The sequence below is a fragment of the Mustela nivalis genome, assembly GCF_964662115.1.
Source record: "Mustela nivalis genome assembly, chromosome: 7".
Taxonomy (NCBI): Eukaryota; Metazoa; Chordata; class Mammalia; order Carnivora; family Mustelidae; genus Mustela; species Mustela nivalis.
Genome location: NC_139026.1, coordinates 88,179,555 through 88,203,544, shown reverse-complemented (window position 1 = coordinate 88,203,544; position 23,990 = coordinate 88,179,555). Strand labels below are relative to the sequence as shown.

General features: G+C 38.8%; 2 protein-coding genes across 4 annotated transcripts in view; one reads left to right on the top strand and one right to left on the bottom strand.

Annotated features, from left to right (window-relative positions):
• The window catches only part of FAM186A (family with sequence similarity 186 member A), a 77,540-nt gene extending 59,937 nt beyond the window's left edge, over window positions 1-17,603 (top strand). For 2 of the 3 annotated variants that reach the window (XM_082741242.1, XM_082741244.1), the window contains 4 exons: window positions 4,023-4,215; window positions 7,103-7,251; window positions 8,515-8,697; window positions 17,491-17,558. In XM_082741242.1, the coding sequence (XP_082597368.1) occupies window positions 4,023-4,215; window positions 7,103-7,251; window positions 8,515-8,697; window positions 17,491-17,512 (547 nt within the window). In that variant the 3' untranslated portion in view covers window positions 17,513-17,558. Of the gene's footprint in view, window positions 1-4,022; window positions 4,216-7,102; window positions 7,252-8,514; window positions 8,698-17,490 lie in introns of all 3 variants that reach the window. The other variant, XM_082741243.1, reaches the window with a different exon arrangement.
• Window positions 1-23,990, bottom strand: part of LARP4 (La ribonucleoprotein 4) — a 206,902-nt gene that overhangs the window by 138,325 nt on the left and 44,587 nt on the right. The window lies entirely within an intron of this gene.

Sequence of the window (23,990 nt, the reverse complement as noted above, 5' to 3'; positions counted from 1 at the left end):
AGGAAATGGCAGGTTATATACAAGTTGTTGCCACGGCAACTTTGCTGCTGAAGTGACATGGAAGGTCCTGGTCCTGATTTTTAAAAACTGCAGAAATAGGGAAAGTGACTATTGTCTTGTTATCCTTAGAATTTAGGTTTGAGGTTACCAAATTATTGTTTTGGGGATATCTTTTACCTTTAATATTCTTATTTACATATAAATTATAGGAAAAATTATATCATTTATTTAACAGATATTTGTTAAATATGGAAAGTATTATATTAGGGGTTAGGGATACAGCAGTGAATAACAGGCAAATATATAACAGGCAAAGTACCCTGTTCTCATGAAATTTACATTTTTTGAGGACTGAACTGATTTGGGAACTAAGGATTAGAACAAGGTATAAAACCAGACTTCTTCAAGATATAATCAGAACATTTATTTCATTTATGTATTAATTCATTCATTCATTTTTCATTCTTTCAAAATTTTATTTAAATTCAAGTTAGGGGGCACCTGGGTGGCTCAGTGGGTTAAGCCTCTGCCTTCGGCTCAGGTCATGATCTCAGGGTCCTGGGATCGAGCCCCACATCAGGCTCTCTGCTGAGCAGAGAGCCTGCTTCCTCCTCTCTCTCTGCCTGTCTCTTTGCCTACTTGTGATCTCTCTCTGTCAAATAAATAAATAAAATCTTTTAAAAAAATAAATAAATAAATAAATTCAAGTTAGTTCACATATAGTGTAGTATTAGTTTCAGGATTAGAATTTGGTCATTCATCAGTTGCATACAACACCCAGTGCTCATTACATCAAGTGCTCTCCTTAATGCCCATCAATTACTCCATCCTCCCAGCCTCATCCCCACAGTTTGTTCCCTATATTTAAGCCTCTCTTATAGTTTGCCTCCCTCTCTGCATCTTATTTTTCCTTCCCTTCTCCTATGTTCATCTGTTTTGTTTCTTCAATTCCACATATGAATGAAATCATACGTTATTTGCCTTTCTCTGACTGACTTGTTTTTTTTTTTTTTAATTTTTTATTTTTTATAAACATATATTTTTATCCCCAGGGGTACAGGTCTGTGAATCACCAGGTTTACACACTTCACAGCACTCACCAAAGCACATAACCCTCCCCAATGTCCATAATCCCACCCCCTTCTCCCAAACCCCCTCCCCCCAGCAACCCTCAGTTTGTTTTGTGAGATTAAGAGTCACTTATGGTTTGTCTCCCTCCCAATCCCATCTTGTTTCATTTATTCTTCTACCCACTTAAGCCTCCATGTTGCATCACCACTTCCTCATATCAGGGAGATCATATGATAGTTTGACTTGTTTTTTTTTTTTTAAGATTTTATTTATTTGACAGACAGAGATCACAAGTAGGCAGAGAGGCAGGCAGAGAGAGAGAGGAGGAAGCAGACTCCCTGCTGAGCAGAGAGCCCGATGCCGGGCTCAATCCCAGGACCCTGAGACCATGACCCGAGCTGAAGGCAGAGGCTTAACCCACTGAGCCACCCAGGGGCCCTGACTTGTTTTGCTTAGCATAATACACTCTAGTTCCATCCACATAGTTGCAAATGGCAGGATTTCATTATTTTTGATGACTGAGTAATATTCCATCACACACACACACACACACACACACACACACATCTTTATCCATCACACATCTTCTTTATCCATTCATCAGTTGAGGGACAATTGGGTTCTTGCCATAATTTGGCTATTTTGATAATGCTGCAATAAACATAGTGGATGTGCCCCTTTGAATTACTATTGTTTTATCCTTTGGGTCAGCACCTTCTAGTGCAATTGCTGGGTGGCAGGGTTGTTCTATTTTTAACTTTTTGAGTTAAACTCAAACTTCTACACTGTCTTCCAGCGTGGCTACACCAGTTTGCATTCCCACCAACAGTGCGAGAAGATTCCCCTTTCTCCACATCCTTGCCAACATCTATTGTTTCCTGAATTGCTAAATTTTACCCATTCAGGCAGGCATGAGGTGATATTTCACTGTAGTTTTGATTTGTATTTCCCTGCTGATGAGTGATGTTGAGCATCTTGTCATGTGTCTGTTAGCTATTTGGATATCTTCTTTGGAAAAATGTCTGCTCATATCTTCAGCCCATTTTTTAAAAAAAGATTTCATTTATTTATTTATTTGACAGACAGAGATCACAAGTAGGCAGAGAGGCAGGCAGAGAGGGAGAGAGGAGGAAGCAGGCTCACCGCTAAGCAGTGAGCCCAATGTGGGGCTCAATGCCAGGACCCTGAGATCATGACCTGAGCCAAAGGCAGAGGCTTTAACCCACTGAGCCACCCAGGCACCCCTTCAGCCCATTTTTTAATGGGATTATTTATTCTGGGGGGCTGTTATTTTTTTTTTAAGTGGATTGCATGCTCAACGTGGGGCTTGAACTCACAGTCCTGAGATTGAGAGTCATATGCTCTACCAATGAGCCAGTTAGGCACCCCAGGTTCACTATTTTCAAAAATATTTTTTACCTTATTTAGAAAGGCCCACTCCACTCTGAGAAATAGAAAAAATTCTTTCTAGGTTTCTTCTGAAACTTTTATAGTTGGTTATTAGCTATTTTTTTTTTTTTTACATTTAAGTCTCTGATTCACAACTTTCTCTTGAGAGATATGAATGTGACTTTTTTCCTACATGGCTACCAGTAGCTCCATCACTACTTACAAAATAATCTTACCTTTTCCCCTATAGATTTGAATGTACCTTCATCATACATTCTTGTATCATTTAGGTCCATATAGAGACTTTTCATTATTTTTTGTTGGTTGCATATAGATGAGTCACTTCTATTTTTTATTATTCACTGTAGTTTTATTATTATGATGCTGAATATTTGTGATAGTCATTAGTGGTGTTTGCCAGGACTTTTCAATGAAATGTAAGCAGAATTGGAATATGTCATTTCTGTGCTGAGCTTGTCATTATTAGTTTGAGACCCTCCCGAGTCTCCTTTTCCTCTGACATAACCCACGTTGTTCAAGGTGATGGCTCTTCAGATAGCCTGTGTCCTTGAAAGTATACAATGAAGCTTGCTCCCTGATGAACCATGATGGATTTGTAGTATGAGCAACAAGTAAAATTTTGTTTTTAGCCACTGAGATTTACATTCTTCTTTTGGAGAAACTTGCACTTTCACTGGAATCCTCCTTTTCAGTAAGCATCACCACCACCCCATCACCTCTGCCTAAGTGATTCATTTAGTCCAGATGATCACGGTCCACATTTTGAGAAATACTGGTATTGTAGGAATAGAGATGATTTGGGTTTGCTTCCCAAATCTGATATTTACTAATTATATAACTTCAGAAAATTACTTAACTTTGCTCAGATTCCTTTTCCTTTCCTGTAGAACAGAGATGGCAAAACACTATCTGTTCAGAAGGCTCAAACGTGGTGGTACCTGTTATTGTCAAGAGAGAGAGTATATTTTTATCACTGTTCCTCAAGATCCTATGCAACATCTTCCTATGAGGCCTTTTTTATTTCTCTTGTATGAATTATGCTCTCTTTTTTGCTCCAACAGCATGTTTATATGTCTATTTAGCATTTGTTTCATTGTCTTTGACACAGTTAATATATTAGTCTCCCATTCTGGCTTGTAAGTGCTTTGAAGGCAAGGACAATGACTTTTCCACAACTGTATTAACTACCTTCTATATATCTTATACATATCAATACCAAAATTTTAATATTAAAACAATATATTAAATATGTTTGTATTATATTAATATATTAAAATATAAAACTTAAAATAATAGTAAGATAATAAGCAACACTATTATAACACTAAAAAACTCAAGTTAATGAAAACTTGACAATCATATAGATTTTTGAAAATAAAGTCATATAAGAAACTAGATTAAGGTCTCATTAAGCAAGTCTCCCACTCCTATCACATCCCCCTTTACTTACTAACGATGAGAACTGAAAATAACTAGGCCCAGGTTAGCTGAGTTAGGGTCAGTCGTTATATCAATCTCATTCTTGTTAAATTTTTTTCAAGAAACAACATAATCAGACGATTACAAGCCCTCCAAAACACTGGGAAAGGTTATGAGACCCAGAACCTCTTCATACTGCTAAACAGAATTGATGACTACCAGAAAAAGATTATGCAGGTCTGGACCAACAAACAGAAGTCTTTAGAGCAGAAACGGAATCAGTGCCTGAGGAAAATGATGTTCTTATTTAGCCAGGTAACTTGTTTTCTATTTCCTCTCCCCAGTGTGTTGTAAGAAAAATGAAAAGTGGTAAGCTTGGAAAAATAACATTTACCTGGAGATACCATGTATATTAGTCTCCTCGGGCAGCTGTAATGAATTGCCACAAACCTGATGGCTTAAGACAACACAAATATATTCCCTTGCAGTTCTGGAGGCCAGATCATGAAATCAAGGTGTTGGCAGAGTTTGTTCCTTTTGGAAACTCTGAAGGAGATATTTGTTCCATGCCTCTCTCCTGAACTCTGGTAGCTGCTGACAGTCCTTGGCTTTCCTTGGCTTATAGCTGCATAACTTCGACCTTTGCCTCTGACCTTCCCCCTGGCCTTCTTCCCAGTGTGTCTTATGTCTTCTCTTCTGTCTCTTTTAAAGCCATGTGTCATTGGATATAGGACCCACCTGGTCAATCCAGGGTAATCTCATCTTGACATCCTTAAATTATATCTGTAAAGACCCTTTTGCCCAATAAGGTCACATTCATAGATTCTGGGAACATATCTTTTGAGGAGTTCACCATTCAACCCAGTATACCATGACCCCAGTGAAAACTCCTAACTTGACATTAGGGATACTGGCTGGACTCTCTAGATGGGAAAAGATTAGAACGGGGGAGATGTCCATAAATGCTCAACTCCTTCCTAATCAGCCTGCATCTACCAGCCTCTAGATATGAAAGCTCTTAAAGTCACCACTCTCCAACTGATTCATGATGGTTACTTCTCTCCTCAAAACTATCAGAAAGTGGGGTATCTGGCTGGCTCAGTCAGTGGAGGATGCGACTCTTGATCTCAGGGCTGTAGTTCAAGCCCTACACTGGGTGTGGAGATTACAAAGCAATAAAATCTTTTTTTAAAAAAAACCTTTCAGAAAGCAAAATTTAATAGAATGAGTATACAATAAAGGAGGTAAGAGTTTATTTAACTTGCTTATATAGGACCAGGCCCAGAAGATCCTGTTAAACTCTGATACCCACTCATTATGTCCCAAAGCTCTTCTGAGATAATCATTAGTGTGCTTTTGAGAGTGATAGTGTCCTTCCAAAAAGTTATAAAGCTGAGATTAGAGTTCTTTGCTCTGGGATTACATGCTCCCACTACATGCTCCAGCATGGAGTTTTAGAACATTCTTGGTATTCTAGGAGTATTTTATATCTATATATCCTTTTCTTTCACTAAATTAATGTATAAAATTACTTGATGCTTTAGAAGGTACAAAGACATTTCTTACCATAGTTGGTCCAAGTCAGACATAGTCTGAATTTTCTAGAACAGTGATATTTCAAATATTAAAGCTCTTTGACCAAACAAACAAAAAAAAAGATACTTTTGAAGTTTTGGTTTGGAAAATATGGTCAATGTAGGTGGAATAAAGCAAGCTGAGTTGGCAGTGTCATGAACTATCTAACAGAAATCATGTATCTAGGACATTTCAGGGGATGAATAAGGGTCTGGGGTCAGGGGATCCACAATCTAGATGATGAAGTGGTTATCAAGGCATAAGATGGGAGAGAAAAAAGCAAAAGGGAGAAGAGGGTAGAAATGAATAAATACCTTACACGCAAGAGGTTGGTTCTCCTACCAGATTGTGTGGGTTCAAATCAGCTTTGCCACATGTTAGCTAAGAGACCTTGCGCAAGGTATAAATTTTCTGAGCTTCAGATCTCCAAAGGTAAGATGAGGATAATAACATTACTCACTTCATAAGATTGTTGGAAATACCAAATGAATTAATATATAAAAAGCATGTTACATTCAGCAAGTATTCAGTAAGTGTTAGCTATCATTAGATTTGCATAGTGCTTCACAATTTATTATGTGTATTTGTATATATTATCTTATACAACACCTACATCAACCCTGTGTTATTATCCTTGTTTTAGAAATGAGGAGAAAGGTGCAGATAAAATTAGCAACTAACCCAAAGTCACACAGCTAGGAAATGAGAGGACCAGGACTACAGGTTATGCAGGATCGAGGGGTTTTTCTGTTTGTTCGTTTTGTTTTTTTTAAAGATTTATTTATCTATTTGAGAGAGAATGTGAGCAAGCAGGAGAGTGTGGGGGAGAGGGGTAAAGGAAGAGGGCATCTTAAGCAGACTTCATGCTGAGTGCAGAGCAAGCAGACTTCATGCTGAGCACAGAGCCCTACTTGGGGCTCGATCCTACATCCTGAGATCGTGACCTGAGCCCAAACCAAGAGTCAGATGGTTAACCTACTGTGCCACTGAGGCTCCTCAGACAAAGGTTTGTTTGTTTAAGATTTTATTTATTTGACAGACAGAGATCACAAGTAGGCAGAGAGGCAAGCAGAGAGGGAGGGGAAGCAGGCTCCCCGCCAAGCAGAGAGCCCGATGTGGGGCTCCATCCCAGGACCCTGGGATCATGACCTGAGCTGAAGGCAGAGGCTTTAACCTACTGAGCCACCCAGGCGCCCAGGACAAAGTTTTTTTTTTTTTTTTTTTTTTTTTTTTAAAGATTTTATTTATTTATTTGACAGACAGAGATCACAAGTAGGCAGAGAGGCAGGCAGAGAGAGAGAGAGGAGGAAGCAGGCTCCCTGCGGAGCAGAGAGCTGATGCAGGCTCAATCCCAGGACCCTGAGATCATGACCTGAGCCGAAGGCAGCGGCTTAACCCACTGAGCCAACCAGGCGCCCCAGGACAAAGGTTTTTATAACATAGCGCCACCTCTGAAATTGTGTGTTGGAAGTGGAGGTGTGATTGGAGGAAGAGAGAAAGAGGATGGAGAAAAAGGATTTGCAAGTCCATGGAAAAGAAAGAGTCACAGTTTAGCTAGGGCCAGCTCAGAACTTCTTAAAGACTCTGACTTTTTTTTTTTTTTTTACCTTCACTGATTTGTTTTTAGCTTCAAGAGATGTATAAATTGAATCTTAGTCGGCCCATACCTTTGATCACTGACAAAAAGGAGATACCTGCCTCTGCCAAATTTGTTCAGCAGCCATTCCTAGAGCTGCTAATAGAAGATAGAAAGTATGACACATTCAAGAAATTACGGTATGTGCTTGAAAAAGACTGACATTAAACTGTATTTGAATGATATGTGGGACCTAATACTTTTTTTTTTTTCCTGCCGAGAGCTTCTCTTTCATCAATTATGAGGTGCAGTAGAAAGTCTAAGGTAGTATTGACTTTCTTAGCCAATTTAATAAGAAGCTTATTTACATATATTTCTACTTAAATATTTAACATCTAATTTTGAGTTCCTATTTATTTATTTATTTATTTATTTATTTTAGTTCTTTTTAAAAAATATGATGCTGGTCTGCTCCTTGTCTGTTCTTTTCCAAGACTGATTAAGTCCAGTTTTCCCTTTAGTGGCCCTCCTTTATAACAATCCCAAGACAGGGGCTCTCTTATTCCCACAGGTGACATGAAAATTATGGTCCTGGAGGGATATAAGCTGTGACAGTCCTTCCTTATAATGTGTTTTGGATGTCTCATCTCACATGCACGGGCTTACCCCAAAGATTCAGCTAGGTGTCTATATTTTCCATGTCATTAACTAGGAATGCTAAAGACTTTAAATAAATGGTTGGACCAGACAGAACTTATTGAATGAAGTGTTAGAATACTTTGTCTATACTTTTGAACCTATATCTAACTGAATCATAACTTAGTCTCAATAGATTTTTCCAGATGAAAGCTCCATTTCAGTAATCATATGAGGATATACATTTATAGATTTGTGGAACATTTGTTATTTGAATTCTATTTGAATTTGAATTGTTTTACTTTTGCTCAGTTAATTAATTAGTTCAACTTCAAAAAATTAAGTAGATTAAATAAATTTAAAAATAAAGCTGGTCTTATAAAAAATGACACTAATTTTCCTTACCATGAAACAAATTAGTTTAACAGAATAAAGAAACTTAGAAACATTACTCTTTCCTTTTTTTAAAAAAAAATAGAAGGTAGGAGCTTTGGTAAGGAATGGAAAAGAACACTGCTGGGGAAAAAAAAATCTGGATATGGTTTATATACTCCACGAAACTAAGAAGATAGTTTTAAAATAGATTACTAGGTGAAGTCATGAAAATGCACTTTCAGGGAAGAAAAAAAAGCTCTTTCAGCAAATTCTGCTATTTTAATCCATCGCTCAGTCAAAGTGGACATAGCTAATGTTCTTTGGTGCCAGACAGGACATTATAGGATAAGACGGTGAGGAAGAGAAAAGGGGAAAATAAGATTCATACATTTTAATTGGATATAGAGTTCAAGAAAGTTTGGCGCTTTCAATTAGTGTCTCTGATTCTCTAGACAAGAAGACCAAATGAGAGCTATCTGGAATGCTGATCTGTCAACTTCAAGTTACCCAATAGCAGAGAAGACATCAATACATTCACTCTGGGCCCAGCTGGGTGGGTACCCAGATATTCCTATGCTACTCCAGTTAGATGTTCAGTCTACCTTCAGAAAATCTCTCGCATCCGTTAAATCACAGTAAGTTAAGGAATGGGAGCACTTTGGAAATTGGGCCTTTGGTCATATACCTTCTGTTTCCCTAACTTGACCTTATCTTCTAGCACCAGGGAGTGACCAAAAGCTGGTGTTTATTGTGAAGTTAGACATTACCTTTTCCAGAATGCAGTATAAGTAGAGATATACAGTATGTAACCTTTTGAATCTAGCTTTTTTCACTTAGTGTGACTCCTATGAGACTCATCCACATCATATATATCATTAATTCATTCCTTTTTATTTACTGACTGATATTATTCCATTGTATCGCTGTATCACATATTTTTATCCATTTACCAAGTGAAAGACATTTGAGCTGGGGCGCCTGGGTGGCTCAGTGGGTTAAAGCCTCTGCCTTCGGCTCAGGTCATGATCTCAAGGTCCTGGGATCGAGCCCTGCATCGGGTTCTCTGCTCAGCAAGGAGCCTCCTTCCTCCTCTCTCTCTCTCTCTCTGCCTGCCTCTCTGCCTACTTGTGATCTCTGTCAAATAAATAAATAAAATCTTTTTTTTAAAAAAAAAGACATTTGAGGGCGCCTGGGTGGCTCAGTTGGTTGGACGACTGCCTTCAGCTCAGGTCATGATCCTGGAGTCCCGGGATCGAGTCCCACATCAGGCTCCCAGCTCCATGGGGAGTCTGCTTCTCTCTCTGTCCTTCTCCTCGCTCATGTACTCTCTCTCACTGTCTCTCTCTCAAGTAAATAAATAAAATCTTAAAAAAAAAAAAAAAAAAAAAGACATTTGAGCTGATTTCAGATTTGGGCAATTATAAATAGAACTACTATAAAATTCATAAACAGGTTTTTTTTTTTTTAAAGATTTTATTTATTTACCTGACAGAGAGAAATCACAAGTAGGTAGAGAGGCAGGCAGAGAGAGAGAGGAGGAAGCAGGCTCCCCGCCGAGCAGAGAGCCCGATGCAGGACTCGATCCCAGGACCCTGAGATCATGACCTGAGCCGAAGGCAGCGGCTTAACCACTGAGCCACCCAGGCGCCCAAACAGGTTTTTTTTTTTTAAAGATTTATTTATTTATTTATTTATTTATTTGAGAGAGAGAGAGCAATTGAGGGAGAGAGCAAAAGCAAGGGGAACAGCAGGCACAGGGAGAGGGAGAAGACCAATGTGGAGCTCAGTCCCAGGACCCTGAGATCATGATCTGAACTGAAGGAAGATGCTTAACCGACCAACTGAGCCACCCAAGCACCCTATAAACAGGTTTTGGGTTGAAGGTAAGTTTTCACTTCTCTTAGGTAAATGCCCAGGAGTGAGACTGATGGGTTAGATAAGTGTTATGTTTAACTTTTATAAGAAATTTCCAAGCTATTTTCCAAAGGGACATTTTATCTCTACATTCATTCAGCAGGCCTCTGGATGAAAACTGAGATTGTTCTGTGACATTTCTGATAATGTCTCAGTAATATGTTTATCTGGTTGGTAAAATGTCCAGAATTATATATAAGTAAATCTTTGTTTTGTTTTAAAGTTGAGGCTTCTCTCTTCCAGCTAAGACTATTACAACTTACAGTTAGAGAAGGAGAATATTAACAGCTGCTTTTTTCTGGTCTACTACTTCTCTTCCTACTTTTCTAGCTTGCTACTAGGGGACCCTTTAGGGATTAGAGCTCTAGAGAGGAGAGAGAGGAAATGGAAAGTTCTGATTGACTATTACTATTGTGTTCTAACATCTGTGCTTTCTGGATCTGGGAGATTTCTAAAGCTGACTCTTTCATAAGGTACTTTGGTCAGTTCCTTGGAGATTACCATCACTGGAAATCTCATCCGCAGATTTCTTGATCTTGTCAAATATATTCCAATTCTGGGGCCTTTGGGTGGTTCAGTCCGTTAAGCATCCAACTCCTGATTTCAGCTCAGGTCATGAACTCAGAGTTGTGAGATTGAGCCCCATGTCAGGCTCTATGCTCAGTGCAGAGTCTGCTGGACATTCTTTCTCCCTTCCCTCTGCTCCTCGCCCCAGCTGCACACTTTCTCTCAAATATATATTTCTGTTCTAACTGGTTGTTGACATTTGTGATACCTCCAGCTTTTCTATACTCAGATGTGTTTGCATATTTATGCAGCCCTTCTGGACAGAATCCATGACAACTCTATGCCATCTTTCTTGGTTAGGTGTATATATATATGACCCATGCCTAGTCTATAGGAAACAGTGGAGCTTACTTTGTCCAGGTAAACTCTGAGGCCGAAGGCTTATCCCAGTGCAGCAGCAGCTTCTTCTTTGCTTCTACTATTAGTGCATCTAGCCAATCAATCATAGCCTCAACCTTTTTTCAGAGATTGAACCAGGCCCCATTCTATGGGCCTCCAAAATGTGGGGGCCTGTGATAAGTTCTTAGAGTGGAGAAAGGTTAGGAGTGCTCTCAAAATCCTCTTCTCCTTGACCATTTCATACTGAGAGTGAGTTAGTAAGAGTCAATTACTTTGTAAATCCTGGTTTAGCATTCCTCTATGAAATCTCGTATCTATTGTTAGGCTTTCCAGATTTAGCAAATAAAAATATAGGATATCTAGGTAAATCTGAATTGCAAATAAACAAAAATGATTTAGGGGCACCTGAGTGGCTCAGTTGGTCAAGTGTCTAATTTCAGCTCCGGTCATGATTTCAGGGTCCTGGGATTAAGCCCCGTGCGAGGGTCTCCACTTGGCAGAGAGTCTGCTTGTCCCTCTGTCCCTCCCCCAACTTATGCACGTGCATGCTCTCAAATAAATAAAATTAAAAAAAAAACCACACAAGTGTTTTAGGGTAAGTATGGTCCATGCAATTTTATACTTACACTAAAAAATTATTTTTGTTTATCTAATGTTTAAATCTAACCAGGCATCCTGTATTTAATTTGGCAACCTGTCCATTGCGCTTTGTCAAAACTTCTGCTTTCATGTGCTACTATATATAAAATATGTATTAGGAGTTTCTAACTTGATTAGATAGACACCTGAAAACTTTCTGAGTAGCAGATGGTTACAACAGTAAAAAATAAAATTAAAACATTATAGGAAAGAGAACTGAAGTCTTGGATTTTCTTTTTTTTTTTTTTTTTCACTAAAAACAGAAACAAGCCATACAGCTTTAAGACATCTTAAATTAGTAAAATTGGGCAATATATGATCAATTACTATTTGCGATCCTCCCCTTTTTTCTCACTAGAATTTCTTCAAGGTCTTCCTCCCTCAAAAAGGATTATATTTGTTTCACTTTGTGGAAGTTAATGTACAAACTAAGAGACTTTCTTTCCCTTTGGGTTCGGTTATTTCTACTATTCTTTAGATCTCAGTTAAAACAATTGTTCTTTCTGAGCTGTCTTCTCTAACTCCTCCTATGTGTTCCCACAGCATCTTATAATTAAGAGTATCCTAGCATTTACCATTCTATATTGTGATTGCTGCATTACTTACTTTCCCTGATATTAGACAACATGTTTTGGAGAGATGAGTTTTAAACTGACTCTACTTTTGCTATGCCTGCTTTCTTTACAAAAATATTTACTGACTATTTACTATGTATCAGTTACTATAACTAGGTACTGAGATACAATTGTGGGAAGGATTCAAGAGATCATAAATGGCAGGCAGAAGGAAAAAAAATATATGTAAAGATCCAGGGCCAATAGCATATTGCTTTATTTGCTTTATCTCCTAAAATAAACCTTAAAAACAAAACTAAAATAAACAATACCTCCCCCTACTGCTCAGTTCCCCTTCTCCCTATTTCCAACAGAGGTGAATGGAACTAAAATTTCTCTTCCTGTCTGGATGGGATGCTTGGAGCTACTACAATCTTTGGTAATCCTAAGGTGATAACCACAGGATAAGACAATACACCAGGAATACAGAGAAGGAAAATAAATAAAACCCTGCCCTTGATGACATCTAGTTACTAGAACAACCCTGAGTACACCTGTCTCTGGGATTTCATTAAGTGAGCAATAAATGGCCTTAACAACCATTCTTAGTCAGGAATTCTGCTTCCTATAGTCATGTGAGCTTGAAAAGAATGTGTAATCTGCTATTTTTTTTTTTTTAAGATTTTTTATTTATTCACTTGGGAGAGAGAGACAGAAAGAGAGAGGGAGAGTAGGAGCAGGGAAGGGGCAGAGGGAGAGGAAGAAGTAAAAGTAGACTCCCTGCTAAGCAGGGAGCCTGATTTGGGACTCGATCTGGGACTTGATCTGGGATTGCAGCATCATGATCTGAGCTGAAGGCAGACGCTTAACCGACTGAGCCACCCAGGTGCCCCATAACCTGCAACTGTTGGATAAAATAGTCCAGAGATGTCAATTATACCCAGTTGACTGATGGTGCTGTTGAGTTCAACTATATCCTTAACAGTTTTCTGCCTGCTGTATCAGTCCATTTCTGAAAGAGGACTGTTATAGCCTCCGATACAACAGAGGATTCACCTGTTTCTCCTTGCAGTTCTACCAGTTTTTGCCTCCTGTAGTTTGATGCTCTGTTAGACAAAACATTAAGGATTATTATGTCATCTTAGAGTATTGACACCTTTATTTTTTAAGATTTTATTTATTTATTTGACAGAGAGAGATCACAAGTAGATGGAGAGAGAGGCAGGCAGAGAGAGAGAGAGGGAAGCAGGCTCCCTGCTGAGCAGAGAGCCCGATATGGGGCTTGATCCCAGGACCCTGAGATCGTGACCTGAGCCGAAGGCAGCGGCTTAACCCACTGAGCCACCCAGGCGCCCATATTGGCACCTTTATTATTACATGCCCTACTTTATCCCTGATAACTTTCCCTGCTCTTAAGTCTACTCTGTCTGAAATTAATATAACTACTACTTTCCTTTGATTAGTGTTATCATGGTATTTTTTCTACCCATTTAATCTATGTGTCTTTATATTTATTTATTTTTAAGATTTTATTTATTTATGAGAGAGAGAAAGCACATGAGTGGGAGGGTGGGGCAGAGGAGAGAATCTTTAAGCAGACTCTAAATGTTGAATGTTGAGCTGAATGTTGAGCCCACTTTGGGGCTCCATCCCACAACTCACAAGACCATGACCTGAGCCAAAACCAAAAGTCAGATGCTCAACCAAATGAGCCACCCAGGCACCCCTTTTTATATTTAAAGTCAGTTTCCTGTAGACAACATATATTTGGGTCTTGTTTCTGGATCCACTCTGATAATCATTATCTTTTAATTAGTGTATTTAGGGCGCCTGGGTGGCTCAGTGGGTTAAGCCACTGCCTTCGGCTCAGGTCATGATCTCAGGATCCTGGGATCGAGTCCCGCATCGGGCTCTCTGCTCAGCAGGGAACCTGCTTCCTCCTCTCTCTTTCTGCCTGCCTCTCTGCCTACTTGTGATCTCTCTCTGTCAAATAAATAAATAAAATCTTAAAAAAAAAATAATTAGTGTATTTAGATCATAAACATTTAAGGTGACTACTGATATATTTGGGTTAATATCTACCATATTTGCTACTCTTTTCTATTTACTGCCCTTGTTCTTTTATCTTTCACACTTTTTCTACATTTTGTAGTTTTGAGATTTTATAATTCCATTTTCTCTCCTTTCTTCATTTATACTTCTTTCATTATTTTTTAAAGTTGATGCCCTAGAGTTTGCACTATATATTTATAACAAACCCATTTTCAAATAACACTACACTGCTTCATGGATAGTGCAAGTACCTTATAATAACAAAATAGTCCTAATTCTGCCCCCATCTATCCCTTGTATCATTTCTTCATCCATTTAACCTGTACATAAGCACGCATACATCATTGAATACATTGTTGCTATTATTATTATTTTGAACAACTATTATGTTAGACCAGTTAAGAAAAATAAAATTTTATCTCTATTTATTCCTTCCAGTGTTCTTCCTATCTTTATATAGAGCCAAATTTCTGATTTACATCATGTCCCTTCTCTCTGAAGAATTTTTTTTTTTTTTTACGATTTTTATTTATTTATTTGACAGACAGATCACAAGTAGGCAGAGAGGCAGGCAGAGAAGGAGAGGAGGAAGCAGGCTCCCCACTGAGTAGAGAACCCGATGCAGGGCTCGATCCCAGGACCCTGGGATCATGACCTGAGCCAAAGGCAGAGGCTTTAACCCACTGAGCCACCCAGGTGACCCTGAAGAACGACTTTTAACACTTTGTGCGAAGCAGATTTACTGGCTATAAATTCCCTCAATTTTTATTTGTCTGAAAAAGTCTGTATTTCTCCTTCATTTAAAAATTTTTGAAGGGCACAGAATTCTGAGTTGGTAGTTTTTCTTTCAACTCTTTATATATGCTCCTCTCTCTTGCTTATGTTCTTTCTAAGAAGCTGGATGTAATTCCTATCTTTGCTCCTCTATAGGTAAGGTGTTTTTTTCCTTCTGATTCCTTTCAAGACTCTTTACCTTGAATATGGTATGTTTAAGTGTGGTTTTGGGGGGGCATGTATCCTGCTTGGTGTTATATGAGTGTCTAGTTCTGTGGTTTGGTGTCTGACATTCATTTGAAGAAATTTTCCATCATTATTGGTTCAAATATGTCCCCCTTTTGGGCACCTGGGTAACTCAATTGGTTAAGTGTCTGCCTTTGGCTCAGGTCATGATCCCAGGGTCCTGGAATTGGGCTCCTAGCTCAGCGGGGAGTCTGCTTTTCTCTCTGCCTGCTGCTCCCCCTGCTTGTGCTCTCTCTCTCTCGACAAATACATAAAATCCTAAAGTAATAAATAAAACAAATATGTCCCTTTCTTTCTTCTTCTGTTATTCCCATTACATATATGTTACACCTTTTGCAGCTGTCCTATAAATGTTGGTTGTCTGTTTTCTTCAGTTCTTTTTTTTTTTTTTTTCTTCTTTGCTTTTCAGTTTTGGAAGTTTTTATTACCATATCCTCAAACTCAGAAATTCTTTTCTCAGCCATACCCAGCCTACTAATGGGGCCATCAAAGGCATTCTTCATTTTTTAGTGTTTTTGATCTCTATTATTTCTTTTTGCTTGCTTTTTAGAATATCCATCTCTCTGCTTACATTATCTATCTGTTCCTATATATTTTTTCCATCAAAGTCCTAAGCCTATTAATCATAGTCATTTAAAATTTCCAGTATGATAATTCCAACATCCCTACCATATCTGACTCTGGTCCAAAACTTATGCAGTCTCCTCAAACTATGTTTTCTGCCTTTTAGTATGCTGGTAATTTTTGTTAAAATCCAGACATGACGTACTAGGTGAAAGGAACTCTGGCAAATTAGCCTTTAATGGTGTGGTGAAAGGTACAGGAGAAGGGGAAACACTATATAGTCCTATGATTAGGTCTCAGTTCTTTGAAGAGCATATGCATCTGATCTGTGAACTTCACCAGTGCTTCTCAAGATCCCTTATTCCCACCTTTGGTGGCAAAGGATGGCTAGAGGGAGCTGGAATTCGGTATTTCTCTTTTCTTACATAGAAGACTAGAGTTAGGTATTTACCTTCCTCCAAATAAGTTAGGCCCTAACGAAACCCCATAGGTTAGGTTTTGGTCAAATAGTTTCTCTTGAGGGCAGAATTTAAGAAGAATGGTATGCTTTGGTACTTTTCAAAATGGTTACTTTCCCCCTTCTCCTGAGAGAAACATGAGGGAATTTTTCTCCAATCTTCACTGTGAGGACCTGGTAGATTCTAGAGATCTCTTTGACTGGGGCCTCTGGAGTCTGATACTCTCTCATCCATACTGAGCCTCCTGCAATTCATCAATTAAAGCTTAAGTTTTCAGGGCTCCTGGGTGGCTCAGTTGGTTCAACTCAGGTCATGACCCAAGAGTCCTGGGATTGAGCCCCCTACTAGGCTCCCTGCTCAGCAGGGAACCTCCTGCTCCCTCTCTCCCCTGGTTGTCTTCTCTCTCAAATAAATAAATAAAATCTTAAAAAGAAAAAAGTGTAAGTTTTCTACCAGGCACTCATTCCTGCAGAAGTGTCTGCTCATGGATTTTTACTCCAGTAAGTTGTGATTCTCTGTATTTCCTGTCTTTCCACTTTGGGGGCATTGGTTTGTCCTGTGGCCTCACTTCTCTGAAGGATCCAAGAAGAGTTGCTAGTTTTCAGTTTGTTCAACTTTTTACATGTTGTTAGGATGGAGCAGCAACTTCTTGCATATATTTTTCAAATGATTTCTGTGCACTTGCTTTTTGGTTGCAAAAAATGTGCTCCTATTGAACATGTTTTTTAACCTGCTTAAGGGGTTCACTTGACAGTATATCTTTAAATTTTTTCTATGATACTATAGACTTACATCATCATTCTTATTGATTGCTTGATATTCATTGTATGGTTCTATCACAATTTATTGAACTGTCCTACTGACAGAAGTTTTATATTTTTCAACATTACAAACAATGCTGCAGCAAATATCCTTGCATAAGTTTGTATACCTATAAGGGGATTCCCCATGAAAATTCCACTAAAATAATATTTGTTTTTTTCCAATTACAAAAGTAAGGCACATTAATCATAGAAAATTTGAAAAATACAGAGAAGTCCATGCCCAGAAATAACCATTGTCAATATTTGGTCATGCTCTAACATATAAGAGGACTGGTTAACAAATAATAAACTATTGCCAAGCTCTGCTCTTCCTGGGAAACATTCTCTCCTGTTAATGTGACTTTTATAAATAGGGATCACGTATCAATTTTACTAGTTTAACTTTGTGAGTTCTGGAGGCACTCTTATTTTCCCTATGAATCATCTATATGATGATTAAATACAAATGTATTTAAGATCAATTTGTAATAAGATTAATTTTCTTATCTTATTTCCAGGTTTAAGAAGATTCCCAAGTGACTGTAAAATTAAACACAAGCAAGTAAATTCCAGTGCTGCAGTAAAATTCTTACTTTGCTCTTTCATGTATATGCATTGATTTGCCTATTTATTTATTTGAGAGAGAAAGAGAGAGCAGGAGCAGGAAGAGAGTCAAAGGAAGAGGAAGACTCACCGCTGAGCAGGGAGTCTGATGCAGGGCTCAATCCCAAGACCCCAAGACCATCACCCCAACTGAAGTCAGAAGCCAGAGGCTTGACCAACTGAGTCACCCAGGTACTTCCACTGCTTTGCCCATTTTGTGCTCTTATATTCGCCTATTGTTCTTTAGGTTCTTCATTTCCAAACTATTAATATGACCACTCAAGAAAGAAAATCCTTTGCTCTAGATTACTAGAAACACAAAACTTCAACAAACACTGTGGTAGACCCTCATTAAAGGGACATTATATGGCCACTGACATGATGGCAAAGTGGCACAGTCTACCTCCCAGAACCTAAACCCAAAGATGCCTCAGAAGTAAGAAATGAATGGACATTTAAAAAGAAAGAAATAAAGAAAGAAAGACAAACCAGCAGAAACCCCTGGAGGGTCAGAAGGTGTCTGTGATTTGGTAAAGAAGGGAAATAGTAGCCCTGTACAGAGGAAAGCCAGGCTCCAAACATGGGGAGTGAATTTGCAAAGAAATTTTGATTGGGCTCTTTTATTAAAAAAAAAAAAATTTTTTTTTAAGATTTTATTTAGTCATTGACAGAGAAAGAGACAGCGAGAGAGGGAATACAAGCAAAGAAAGCAGGAGAGGGAGAAGCAGGCTTCCTGCTGAGCAGGGATCCCGATGCAGAGCTCAATCCCAGGACCCTGGGATCATGACCTGAGTTGAAGGCAGGACGCTTAACGACTGAGCCACCCCAAGCTGGACTCTTTCCTACCCCCCTCAACATTGCCCAGACTCAGATCACTGTTTTCCCTTTCAGCCCTACCCCAATGCTGGAAAGCAGATTCACAGCAGAACACTATTTGGGTGTAGAGTAAAACAAGCAAAGTAAATGTTGACTTAACCAATAAGCATCAAAGTGTTTCCTCCTACCTCCCGCAACCCACAGACCTTCTTTTCATCTGGACTAGACAATACATTCTTAGAAAACAAAAGGCCTAGGGTAAGATACAGATAGATTCGCTAAAGGGCAAAGCCTCCTGATGAAAATGAGGATTTGAACCCTGCTCACCAGGGGTGGCACAACTAAGGCTTGGGTTTTGATTCTTCCCACCCACTTCATTCATTACCTACCAAGACGACCGATAATTGATACCCATGAGAGAAAATGATCTCACAGGGAAAAATAACTAGAAAATTAGAAAGGCGATAAGCTAAATAGCCTACTCTAGATGACAAGAATTAATAGAATACATGCCAACTAAATGTCCCTAAAGAGGATACTGATAATGAAGCCGAAACAATTATAAAGAAACAAGTAGGATTACTGAATATTCAAAACACAGTTGAAATAAACTCATTAGAAGATATAAACAGCAAAATAGACATAGCCCACGATCGGGTCAAGAAATGTTTCTAGAAGACATCAAGAAGGGATTAGTGATGAAAAATATAAAAATTAAGAAATATGGAGGCTAGACATAGAAATATCAGCATTTATATATTAGGAGTGCTAACAGGAGAGAAAAAAGTAAATGGAGGGAAGATGATACATGAAAAAAAGTAAGGACTTCCAAAGAAAGATTGATACTGAAAGCGTATACAGGGTGATAAATAGGGTTGATATGGGAAAATGAATACTTACTGATATTTTAATGAAATTTAAGAACTCCAAAGACAAAGAGAAAATTCTAAAACCTTTCTAAGAAGAGCAGCTCACCAATGAATAAAATGAATCAGAATGGTGCCAGACTTCTCAAGAGCAACATTAGGAGCAGGAAAGCAATGAAGAAATATTTCCAAAATATCAAAACCAGAAACTTTTTAAAAAAGATTTTATTTATGTATTTGTGTGAAAGAGAGAGAGAGACTGAGAGCACAAGCTGGGGGAGTGGCAGGCAGAGGGAGAAGCAGGCTACCTGCTGAGCAAGAAGTCCAATTCAGGATTTGATCCCAGGACTCTTGCCTCATGACCTGAGCCAAAAGCAGACACTTAAGCAACTGAGCCACCCACGTACCCCTAAAAACAGAAACTCTGACTCCAAAATTTAATATTCAGCTAAGTTATAAATTAAATGTGAGGGTACAAGAAATACATTCTCAGACCTTTAAGGTCTCAGCAGATTATCATAAAGACCCTATGAAAATATTCCTGGAGGAAAGAAGATATCAAACAAAAATTTTAGGAAATGCTATAAAATACAAGATAGTAAGAATGAGAAAATAACCTTCTGAAGTTTATTGTCTACAAAAAGCATTGTACAGGGTGTCTGGGTGGCTCAGACAGTTGAATGCTGGACCCTTGTTTTCAGCTCAGTTGTGATTTTGGGGTTATGGGATTGAGCCCCACATTGGGCTCCATGCTCAGCAGGGAGTCTGCTTGAGATTCTCTCTCCCCCTTTCTCTCTGCTCCTCCCCTGACTTGTGTTCTTTCTCTCTCTGGAATGGATGAATAAATCTTAAAAAAAAAAAAAAAAAAATCATGGATCTCCTGGGTGGCTCAGTCGGTTAGGCTGCTGACTCTTGATTTTGGCTCAGGTCATGATCTCAGGGTTCTGGGATTGAGCCCCATATCAGGCTCTACCCTTAGTGGGGAGTTGGTTTGGAGCTTGCCCACTCCCTCATCCTCTGCCCATCTTCCTGCTGGTTCTCTCTCTCTCTCTCACATAAATAATAAATAAATAAATAAACAAACCTTTTTTTTTTTTTTAAAGGCATTTTAGGGGCACTTGGGTGACTGAGTAGGCCCCACATCAGGCTCCCTGCTCTTTGGGCAGTCTTCCTCTCCCTCTGTCCCTCCTCTCCCCTGCCCATGTGCTCACTCTCTCTCACTCACTCTCTCTCAAATAAATAAAATCTTAAAAAATAAGGCATTTTATACACATACCCACACACCCCAGATTTAACAAATTAGGGCACAGAATGCAATATCCAGAGATAGGGAAGAGTGCATGTGTTAAAGTATTTATCCTACTAAGGGGGAAGATACAGATAGGTATTGATAAATTTCATAAATTAGGGGGAAAATACAAGTAAATCCCTTAACAGATTAGGGATAACCAATAAAGAACAAATATAAATGCACACCTTTCAAATCCATAGATAAAATTGATTTATCCAAGGAAATGAGCAAGAAACAAAAGAAAAAAAAAGAGAGAAAACTTAAATACTTCTAACATAGAAGTAATTTAATATATTAGTTAAACTCAGCAAAGAAAAGATAAAATTCTTAGATTGAATTAAAAAAACAAAATCTAGCAGTATAATGTCTACATGAGACACACTGAAAAGAAACACTGGACAAATTAAAACAAAAAGATGGAAAAAGGCAACTATGAACCAAAAGAAAGTCAAGCAGATTTCTAATATCAGATCAAAAATAGAATTCAAAGCAAAAAACATCATTAAGGGCAAAGGAAAACTATAGATAAAGAACATGTAATATACAGAAAATATAATACATCTATATTAACACAGATGCTTACTACAATTTAACTTCAAAATATTCAAAATAGGGCCTGACCCCTGGCTCTCCCTATACCCCTCTAAAATGATGTCTGTTTTTAGAGCTTGGGGAGGGGCGGAGGGAGAAGAAGAAAGAGAATCTTAAGCAGACTCCATACCCAACGCAGGGCTTGATCTCACAACCCTGAGATCATGACCTGACTGGAAATCAAGATTCAGATGCTAAACCGACTGAACCACCCAGGTGGATGTCCCTAAAAATCATGTCTATTTTAACTCCTATACCACCCGCCCCCCACCATCAGTTGGCCTGGAAATGAGGTGCAGGTCTTCCTCACTCCTCAATGCTACTTCTAGATCATTCTTCTCTCCTCTCTAATAATACTCAACCTTAAGTCTCCTGTCATTACACTATCTACCACCCACTGCCTTCTCTGCTGCAGTCCTTTACTTCCTCCTTTCTCACTGCCATGCTATCCAGTATTTCTGTCATAATCCCCAGCAATTTTAATACTATTTAGTTCTTTCCAACACCTGGTCTTGTAATGTTTTGATCTGTTCTCCCTCGGTGACTTCATCCTCTAGCCATTTAATCATACCCTTGACCTTTTCATTGCAAAAACAAAACAAAACAAAACAAACCCTGCAACCATTCCATAATACTGCTTCAAATGACTCATTCTCCAAACATCACCTCTCTACAGCTCACCCGAGCTAGTACCCTTACTCTACCAATCCTTTGATCTCCACAGAGATCTTTTACTTCATTGATTCTACCATCTTCATAGCATCCCTTACCCTTTCATGTCCTCAATTCCTTTGTAATCTACTTTAAATTCCATGATAGGCAATTATAATCAGTCCTTTGCATATGCTCTCAACTCAGACTCACTTGCTCCTTACTCCCTGGTTGTCCACAGCCCAGCTTAAACCAAATTTTCTCAGCCTACTCCCTTCCTGTACCCTGGAAGCTGAATGTATCTTCAGAAAAACATTCAAACTTGCTGACTAGTATTACATTAAATAATCATTGAGCTCAACTGGCCCCATAATGCTGCTTGGTGAACATACTGTATTTCCCTAATCCATTTACTCTGACTTCCCCAGACAGCAATTTTATATTTTCTCCTATCTCCTCAAATTTCTCAGGCCTTCTCTTTAATCTTCTTTCTTGGCTGATGACTAAGTAACTTATTACACTGAGAAAATGGAAGCAATCATTATTAACTCCAAATACTTTTACCACCACATCTCCTTAATTATCTGCTTTTGTACCCATATATGTACTTTCTCTCTTTTTTTTTTTCTTTAAAGATTTTATTTGTTTATTTGACAGACAGAGATCACAAGTAGACAGAGAGGCAGGCAGAGAGATAGAGAGGGAAGCAGGCTCCCCGCTGAGCAGAGAGCCCGATGCGGGACTCGATCCCAGGACCTGGGATCATGACCTGAGCCGAAGGCAGCAGCTTAACCCACTGAGCCACCCAGGCACCCTGTACTTTCTCTCTTGTTACCTGTGGATAAAGTGTCTGATTCCTATCTAATGCTAGCCCTCCCCTGAACACTAGATCCTCTCTCTTCTCTTCTATTCAAGAACATTGCTTCAGTAATTCTCCCATCTCGCTCCGTGTCATCATTTTTTCACTCTCTAACATGATGTTATTTTTCTCAACTTTGAAAAAAACATGAGCAAACAATTCTCTTAGGCCCACTTCCTCCACCACTTACTGCTCCACTTCTCCCCCTTCCATTCATACCAAAATTCCTTTAAAAATGGTGTTAACTACATTTGTATCTTTAGGGTAAATACCCAGTAGTGCAATTGCTGGGTCATAGGGCAGTTCTATTTTCAACATTTTGAGGAACCTCCATGCTGTTTTCTAGAGTGGTTGCACCAGCTTGCATTCCCACCAACAGTGGAGGAGGGTTCCCCTTTCTCCACATCCTTGCCAGCATCTGTCATTTCCTGACTTGTTGATTTTAGCCCTTCTGACTGGTGTGAGGTGATATCTCATTGTGGTTTTGATTTGTATTTCCCTGATGCCGAGTGATATGGAGCACTTTTTCATGTGTCTGTTGGCCATCTGGATGTCTTTTTTGCAGAAATGTCTGTTCATGTCCTCTGCCCATTTCTTGATTGTATTATTTGTTCTTTGGGTGTTGAGTTTGCTAAGTTCTTTACAGATTTTGGACACTAGTCCTTTATCTGATATGTCGTCTGCAAATATCTTCTCCCATTCTGTCAGTTGTCTTTTGATTTTGTTAACTGTTTCCTTTGTTGTGCAAAAGCTTTTGATCTTGATGAAATCCCAATAGTTCATTTTTGCCCTTGCTTCCCTTGCCTTTGGCGATGTTCCTAGGAAGATGTTGCTGCGGCTGAGGTCGAAGAGGTTGCTGCCTGTGTTCTCCTCAAGGATTTTGATGGATTCCTTTCTCACATTGAGGTCCTTCATCCATTTTGAGTCTATTTTTGTGAGTGGTGTAAGGAAATGGTCCAATTTCATTTTTCTGCATGTGGCTGTCCAATTTTCCCAATACCATTTATTGCACTACTGGGTATTTACCCTAAAGATACAAACATAGTGATCCGAAGGGGCACGTGCACCCAAATGTTTATAGCAGCAATGTCCACAATAGCCAAACTATGGAAAGAACCTAGATGCCCATCAACAGATGAATGGATAAAGAAGATGTGGTATATATACACAATGGAATACTATGCAGCCATCAAAAGAAATGAAATCTTGCCATTTGCGACAACATGGATGGAACTAGAGCGTATCCTGCTTAGTGAAAGAAGTCAAGCAGAGAAAGACAACTATCATATGATCTCCCTGATATGAGGAAGTGGTGATGCAACATGGGGGCTTAAGTGGGTA